Below are 9,283 nucleotides of genomic sequence, written 5' to 3'. Positions count from 1 at the left end.
CTTCACAAGCCATCACTTTTTCCTTTGCCATTATGCACCTGTGTATTGTCATTCCAACACAGAGCAGCATCTGTTAATCCACAATGTAGCAGCCTGGAGCATATTGGACCCAAATATATCAGACTTCATGTCTGCTGGAGCTGCTGCATCTTCACGTACCTAAATGTGACTGCACTTCAGCCCTCTACTAACTTATTGATATTTAGTTTGGAAGCTCACAGCGCTCAGTGGTAAACACTGTGCTTAAATACAATTTACAATTAATGCTTTTACTCGGCTTAATTCATGAGAATTAGTTACTTTTAGAAATGATCAGATTACCAATTCATCCATCCATCCTCTATTGTGCTTGTCCATTGAGGGTTGCAGGGAGGAGCTGGAACAAATTCCAGATAGTGGGCGAGAGGCAAGGTACACCCAGGACAGTTCGCCAGCATATTGCAGGACCAACATACAACCATTCACACCTACGGCCAATTTATAGTCTCCATTTAACATAACCCCAAACTGCACGTTTTGGACAGTGGGGAGGAAGCCTGAGTACCTGGAGAAAACCCACAGACACAAGGAGAACATCAAAACTCTACACAGAAAGACTGGGAACCTTCTTGCAGCGCCATGCTGTCCATTATAACATTTTGTTCATATGAATAAATGGTTATAGCTCATAAAATCAATGCATGCAAAAATGAAAGCAACCATTTTGACTTGTGATCATTTTGAAAAAAGCAGTGGCTCTTCAGGGCTGCTTGTCACGTTTCAGATCTGTTAACAGTTCCACTAATTTCCCCTCTCAATTGCCCATGTTGTTTAATTGAGCAGCAGCTACAACACTTTAAAAATCATGTATTAATATCACAATCTAATAATGTCATATATAATAATATATTAACCACTGGGGCATTTCTGTGCAGAAAAACTGCTTTTGAGACTTTAACTGCATTTACCTGATAATATTTAGGACATTAAACAAAGTACTTTTATTCATTCACATCTTTTACGTAAAGGTTATCTCGACATTGACAGCACCCCCGTGTTTCTAAACTGGTTAAGTAATAATGACATGAACACCTCTAAGGAAGGAGAGCAGAGGGAAATTCATGTTCGCACACAGACTGGTCATATGTCCTGCTGACGGAAAGCTTCTAAAATAGGACTGGGCTTCCTCTTAGAACAGCCAATCACAATGCATCTCCAGGCCAGCGAGGAGAAACACCTTCACCATTATTATTTATGACATATACAAAATTAAGATTTTGTGAAGAGGCAGTGACCGACCAGCGGAGACAGAATAAGACAGTGGGAGTGTTTTTGGATGGACAGAAGGAAACATGTAACTCTAGCGCTATAGTTAATGCTGTGAACCAATAAGTGACGTGGTGTAGTTATATTTGATGTTAGGCCAGGGTCAATTTTAAGTCCCTCTGAACTGGCAGCTGTGTTGAGTGTAATGTGATCTTCATGAGCATGTGCAAATGGTCCATGATCACACAGCACCATCTGCAGGCCAGGGTGCATTTTAATGACTTCACTGACAGAACAATCTGGTTCATTCTCGTGCAAGAGGAACCTTAAACCACATAGGACCAAATGTACCACACAAAACATGTGGAGCCAGTAAAAAGGAAGAGGACACTTCATGTTTGGAAAGCAACCCAGTAGAGTCGGTGCAGGGCTTTAAGAGTAAATATTGGTCTCATATTGAACTCAGTCCTGGACAAACAGCTTAGGAACAATGTAAGCAACAGTTTCTTTAATAGCGTCTTTCCGCCAGGCACACCAATTCAGCGGTTGATATGCCGAACCAATGAGCATATAACATCTAACATTGATGGGGATAAAAAATATACAGAACAATACAAAATACACATTAGGACGGATTGATGGCTGATTTTAGCTTTCATTACCATACTTAAATATTCTTCAGCAAGCGGTTTAAATGAAATAACAGAAGGATCCGAGGAAAACTGTTGACATCAGAGGTTTAAAGTTTGGAATGACCTTAATATTTGAGAAAAAAGTTATGCGTCGAAGGCACAATTTTCCTAATGTGCTAAAAATCCCAATTATAAAACACAGGGAAGGTATTTTATCCATGAGTACCATAGTGTTGTTATACGATAAGAAAAACAATAAGAAAAATAAAGGCGTTAAAAGGTTGATGAACCCATATTCGGTCTTTAACAGTATAATACTGTTGGCTTAACAAAGATAACTGCACCAACTACAAAAAGAAACATGATGATTAACATTGTAGCTTCATGTTTTTCGAAGATAGACATTAAAAGACATACATTGGCATTAACGGCTTGATGTTTCCCAGCAGCCATCTGCTGCCTGGTGCATACCAGGATCCCATGATGGCCCACTGGGTCATTATCGTTCAACTGCCCAGATAGCAAATTGTAAATGCACTTTTGCTCCTCAGTGTGTATCTGGATTTGTGTGTTTGTAAACCGTAATCCTAAATCATGACATAAGGCTGTAACTGTGAGCACCCAGAATACACTTGTGCTTGTGTATAAACTGGCGGTGACACCATCAGGTCCACTGTCCAAAAGTCATTCAAGTATGAATAAATTATTTGGCAAAGCAATTTGAATGTGATTTCAAGACCAGTCCCGAGTCTGTTTTTTTTAATTCTATGGCTGAATAGTATGTGTTTGTTTACTCCATGTGTACAAATAGTACACTTAATCCTGTAACATGTATACGTGTGTGTATGTGTGTGTGTTTGTGCCCGCCCCTCTGTGTACTCAGTTCTTCTTCTTGACCCCAGGGGTTGCGATTGTTGAACAGGTTGAGCCCCGGCCTGCCGTTCCCATTAGCCACTCCGCTGACTGCGACTCCAGGCTGCTGGAGCACCTTGTCAAGTGTGGTTTTCTTAATGGCTGCTGGAGAAATAAGCTCCTGGTCTGCCAGGTACTGCAGCTCCCTGTGAGAGGAAGAGAGGCCTCACGTCAGGTGTGCAGTACACATGAAGGTTTGTAAGGTGTGTATCACGTTTCCTTAAATTGTATCAATGATAAGCAAGAAGATACCAACAGCCCAAAGTCCTATGTGACATAGGAGCAGGATCAAGAGAATTGTATTGTATGGTGTAACTTTGAAATAAATCAAGTAATTAGGAAATATAGCATTGCTATTATATATATATATATATATATATATATATATATATATATATATATAATATATATATATAATATATATTATATATATAATAATGTATATTTTAGCTGCTCTTCATGGTCTTGAAAGCAGAATACAAAAATAAAAAATTATCATAGTAAGAGCAAAACAATGATACAATGACTTGTCACTTGTGAGAAAGTTCAGTTTTGGCTCCTTTAAGCTGAAAATGTCCTTAACTACTAAGATGTTCAATTTGGCAAAAAGAAAATCTGTAGACACTCTGTAGACAGAAAGTGTTGACCTGGACTGAAAATTGCTGGGGTTATGCAAATCCTAGTACCCAGGCAGCAAAGAGATGGTGGTGTTGTACATGTGTGATATGCATTTCCTTTACAAGTGTCTCACCGTGTCCTGATGCACGAAGCCTCCAACTGCGTTGATCAGGAGGCTACGGAAGCCACCGCTCTCCAGGACGTGCAGGGCATGGATGGTGGCGCCCCCTGGTGAGCACACGTTGTCCTTCAGCTGGCCAGGGTGCTGCTCCGAGTCCAGTAACATCTTCGCTGCTCCCTGAAAAGAAACGCAGGAGATGAGGATTTGTATGAAGGAAAACTCTGTTGAGGAATCCATCCTCAACAGCAGAAATCCTTCTGTCATAATGTAGAATAACCGTTCCTCCAGGAAATCAAATCCATCGAATCTAAGAAAATGTAAAGATTTACCAGACAACATGGTAGCAGAATGTGCTAACATGACTTTACTACTAGTGCCTTCTGTAAATGTTTCCGACAAATGTGCAAATAAGAGGAGACTCTCAGAACATTCATCTCCAATATGTAACACCTGAAAGAAAGCCAAACCGAAAATACTGCTCCCAAAGATGCAGAGAGAAGCTGGATACAGAGTCTGAAGAAGCTGACACAATTACAAAAAGAGTGTGCTATTCTAGTTGATTTTTAAGGTCAGGACTTCTTTATTTATCTTGGCTATTCAGAATAACGGGCAAGCTTTGATTTATAGTTACTTCATTTTTTAGTAGCAATTCAATCCTACACACAGATGGCCACGACTCAAGGAGACTAAATTGTAGGGAATCCAGAGAGAGAGAGAGAGAGAGAGAGAGAGAGAGAGAGAGAGAGAGAGAGAGAGAGAGAGAGAGAGAGAGATTTAATCATTAACCACAGACTGTTCTGGTGACAATGTGTAAATAAGCATGAGTGTGCTTGTAGGTTTTAAGCTCCGTTGGTCTTCCAAACTAAAGTCTCACAGCTGTTTGGAGTGAAAGCTCCCACATTTATTTTTATTTCCTTAGGATTCTTGTTCATGAGACAAATATTCATGCAAACACCTGAATCAACAAAGACATTCCTGACTGAAAAAACATTAATTCCCTTCATAAATGTTAAATATTGACACACACACACACACACACACACACAACACACACACACACACACACACACACACACACACACACACACACACACACACACACACACACACACACACACACACACACACACACACTAACCAATAGGGCTTGAGCTCCAAGTCTGACAGCAAGTCTCCTGGGCAGACCCATCTTCACTCCTCCGTCTGCGAGAGCATCCAGGGCCGTGAATGCCTGTGAAAAACATTCAGATTTTCTTTAAAAGCAACAACCGTGTCAATCTTCACCAAATGTAAAACATAGAAGTCTGACTCATCAGTGTTTTAATTTATGTATTGGAGAACCGGGTCATTCCTATGTTCTTGTGCTCCTTTGCTTCCGATTACTTACCTTTCAATCTTTATAATATTAAGTACAACAATAAAATTTACTTTTAAACAACCATCATCCCAAAATTTCCACAATGTCAATTAAAAAAAAATAATATTGAAAACAGAATAAAACCTGACACTCAATAATTTTACTTTCCACAACCACCTGGCATTTACTGCAGGGTAAAAATCAACTACATCAATCCATACAAACAACAGGTGACTTGTTAATAAAAAATATTATTATTTGATGCTTAGAGTTATGAAGATCACTTCTCCTTCTCTCATTATGAATTGAATACATTGACATCTTATAGACAAAATAATGAATCTAAAGAAGTGATAGATAACGAAAATGAATAATTGTTACTTGAGGCACTGGCTGTGAAGCCAGACAGATAAAAATACAGATAAATAACGGCAGCATATCAGATCAGTCCTGCATTAGTATAAATAAGTGACTCTCAGTGTAAAAAAAAGAGTCACTCACATAGGCTGGTCCACTGCCACTCAGCCCGGTGACGGCATCGATGAGGTCCTCCTCCACCTCGGTGCAGAATCCTACACTGGACATCAGCTGCTCCAGTAACTTGCTATCCTCAACCTAAGAGGAGGAGGAAAAATGCTTATTTTTTTTAATCTCTTTTAAGTTTATCTGAAGTGCAGGCAAAATTTCCATATGTCATATATAGTATAGTCTGAGTAAAGACTGAATAAAAACTGAATAAATAAGTCCTTCCTATTAATGCATTCATAAATAATTTTATGAAGTCTCGGTTACCTCTGCATGTGTCCCAGTGGCATACACTGTAGCTCCCTCTTTCACCACCACCGGAGTAATTTGTCATACACCTCATGACTTTAAGGATTTGAACGATCTTGAGCAGTTTCTGTTAAATTACAAAAATGGGTATAAAATAGGTATTTAGAACAGACATGATGTCAAACTATTTCTACTCCAGGATTAATGACAAACAACTTCACCAAAAAATAACTAAAACAAAAAGGGTGGAGTGTCCAAGAAACTTGAGCAGATTACAGAGCAGCGAGAGAGAGACAAATGGTGAAGGAGGCCGACCTTCTCTATGGAGCTGATGGTGACACCTGCAGCACAGGACACTATGAGGTGACGGTCCTCGATGTCTGGCCCGATCTCATCCAGAACGAAGGGGATGATGTGGGGTTTCACAGCCAGGAAGAGCACATCGCTCTTACTGACGGTCTCTTTGTTGCTTGTTGTCATGTTCACCCCCATTTTCTGCAGAAGAAGAACATTGGGGAGAATTGGTGATGGGAAAGTGAGAGGATGTTGAAAGGCACTGAGAAAATAAACTGGTGTTATTACAGCCACATGCACAAATTATAACCTTTCAGACAAGCCCCTCAATCGCACACCACAACTTTTCATTATCAGACAGCACCCTACAGCCATGCAGAAACTTGTCCTCTCACCCTCAGCCCTGACACCGTTGGCAGGTCTGTATCTGGAGAGCTGGCTGTAATCCTTTGTGTAGCAATCACACCTGTAGAGGAAGTGGAGAGTGAGGAATGAGGAGGTAAACTGAGATGGGAAACAACACCTGTCTCCTGATCCCGAGCAGGAAAATTCACATGTTGCAGCAGTAAAGTTCATAGTCAAAAAAGAGAAAGGAACAGGTAAAGGACTATAAAGTAAATAAACAAGTCAAAATAAATAACACGGAAGTTTAGTAAGATCATAAACATTATTTCAGAATTGTGGAAGTACATATATTTGGAAATCACTGGTCTACGGGTGCAGCCTTGTTGTATAATTAGTGTATAGATGCGACTGCTTTTTTTTCTAGAGCCTGACAGATTCATAAGTTGGTCAATTGAATCAAAAAGAGCCTTTCACAGATATATCAGTGTTTATGTATAATACTTATCTTACAGAAAAAACTATGTAGGAAAGATGCAAACTTATGTTTACATTTTAATGTAAAATATATTTTTTTATTTTTATTAATTCAATTCTATGTAATTGTGTTTGTTTTCATATTAAGTTATTTATAATAGAAGTTTATAGTTAAACTATAATATCAAGCCTCAGTTACATTTTTTTGCCAAAAGGGTTTGAACCAAAATCTCATTCATTGGCAAATTAAAAAAAAAGTATGTGTCTGCAAATATATGGGTATTAGAAAAGTTTCCCCCCCATATAGCTATTGACATAAGCCCTGATAAATCCATATTGCTCAGGCTCTGATGTTCCCCTTGTCAGAGACGGCTGATGTTGGCTTATGATTTCACATCAGTGATGTAACAGTCAGTGCCTGGTGGAGCTTGCATAATAAAGAAAGTGGCCTCACCTGCAGCTGTGAACCCTTTCACCAGGGCATGAGCCAGCTGGCCTGCTCCAATGAATCCAACACTCATGCTGTCAGATGATGTGGCCTCTCCGTCCTGCAAATAAAAAAAGCTGTTAGTGACAGCCATGCATTTCAGTAGACTAAACTTATGAGCTGACTTATGTGTGGATCCAGTTCTGACTGATTAACAGCACACAGACGTTGGTGATGTGGAGGGAAATGCTGGAGTAGGTCCAGAGAGAGTGGAGGAGGATGATGAAACATCCCAGAAACTCTGGTTTAACTGGGATATCGTGGAAATCACTGCTCTACAGTGGGCAGCTTTACATTAATGGGAAACTCAGTCTTTGTTTCAGTGCGAGTCAACCAACTCCATTAAATGTCACTTAAGGACATCAAATCTTTGTTTTCCATCCTAGTGAGAAACTGAGTTTGTACTTTTATTATCCAACATTACTGTGGGATAAGTGTCAGTGCTGATTTCCCATTGTTATTGTTTTACAAGATGCTAACTAGCTCTGCTCGATGCTGTTCTGATGGTAGCATTATCTGGCTAGCTAACGTCCACCTGTCCTGGGCGAGCGGCTCTGTTAGCTAGCCGCTGTGCTAGCTGATAAAAGCGACACGTTACCACGACACTGTGCTCGTTACCTTTCTCTGGATGTTTCAGTGGAGCTGCCTGAGTTCACGGATGTTACCCGACGAGGTGACCGTTACCTCCGGAGGACAGACACACACACACACCACCATGAAACTCCCGGTCAGTGTCAACGTGGCTTCCTCTCTCCCTGCTGCGCTCCGTACCTTGAGACGAGCAGCGACACACGCCAATCATGGCAGGGGAAGCCTGAGCGTCTGACCAATGGGAAACTAGATTACGGGATCCGGGCGGGGCTTACAGGTTGCATCAGTTGTGCGGGTTTATGCAGCCAAATCAGAAGAGATGGTAAAGTAGGTCATGTTGATAAGTCTGAGACTGACAGCATCTATTCAACCCACATCTGACTGAGTCAACACGGGCTGACCGGACCTGTACTGGGTTATTGTAGTCAGCAGACTCCCAGCTCCTGTTGATCCAACTATTAAAACCACATAACTCATGGCTGCAATGTGCTTATATACAAGGAAGAGGTGTTCAAATATTATATCATGATATACAAGTTCATATCAGTCTATATTGATGATTATCATAATACATTTATCATTATTATTTATTAGAAGTTGTTAAACTCTTATAATATTTGTAAACAGTATCATCTTCTACACACACACACTGATTACATACAAATGTCTATCGTTTTACGTTCACATGATATGTGTAGATACACAAAATCATGAGGATATAAAACATGAAGGCATATGCAGCAAGATTTTCTGAACACTGTGAACACAAGATGGTACACGTGAGTAACTCAAAGTATGAGCCTTTGATCAATAGTCTACCAGGTAATCAATCATACACCATCAGAGATGTTAGGGCACAACCTTTATGGGATACACCTGGGATGGATCAGGTGAAGTGCGAATACTGTGTGGGCCATCTTTTTCAGTATGTTTACTCAATACTGTACATCATTATATCTGAGTACAGTTTTGGAGTATTATTTCCATTTGATGCTAATTTATACTTCCATAGACCACTACGAGGAGCGTATAATCATTTTTACTCCGTGCAAATGTAAAACACACAATCAGTTTATGAAACATGACACATTGCTACAAATTGAACTAACAAACAGTTTATAAAGTATTTCTAATTAGCTACACTTAGTTAATGAATCAATAATAATCAAAGGGTATACTAGCTGCTAATTACCACATTCTGAAAGGAGGAATTCTACACAATGAGTACTTTAAGTATATTTGATATCATCATACTTTTCTAATCATTTACTTGAGTGAAAACAATACGTGCAGAATATTTAATGGATTATTTTCTTTACTATGTGTTATGAGAACTACCTGATGAAGACGCAATGACATGATGTAAAAGTGCAGAATAATAGGGTAATAATAGGGTTTCAGATTTTACCTCTTTATATAATGTTGGTGTATGT

General features: G+C 39.6%; 1 protein-coding gene across 1 annotated transcript; it reads right to left on the bottom strand.

Moving 5' to 3' along the window:
• Positions 1 to 1,726: 1,726 nt before the first annotated feature.
• On the bottom strand, positions 1,727 to 8,034 carry pycr1b (pyrroline-5-carboxylate reductase 1b). Its single transcript, XM_034583306.1, is given in 12 exon segments — positions 1,727 to 2,783; positions 2,785 to 2,935; positions 3,541 to 3,563; positions 3,565 to 3,705; positions 4,667 to 4,759; positions 5,387 to 5,500; positions 5,678 to 5,734; positions 5,736 to 5,786; positions 5,975 to 6,154; positions 6,349 to 6,419; positions 7,227 to 7,320; positions 7,878 to 8,034. Coding segments are annotated over 11 exon segments (975 nt in total). The 5' UTR covers positions 7,294 to 7,320; positions 7,878 to 8,034; the 3' UTR covers positions 1,727 to 2,756.
• Between the last annotated feature and the right edge of the window lie 1,249 nt (positions 8,035 to 9,283).

The sequence above is a fragment of the Hippoglossus hippoglossus genome, chromosome 1 (assembly GCF_009819705.1).
Source record: "Hippoglossus hippoglossus isolate fHipHip1 chromosome 1, fHipHip1.pri, whole genome shotgun sequence".
In the NCBI taxonomy this organism is placed as follows: domain Eukaryota; kingdom Metazoa; phylum Chordata; class Actinopteri; order Pleuronectiformes; family Pleuronectidae; genus Hippoglossus; species Hippoglossus hippoglossus.
Note: the sequence above shows the minus strand (reverse complement) of the source record. Positions and strands in the feature narration are given on the sequence as shown.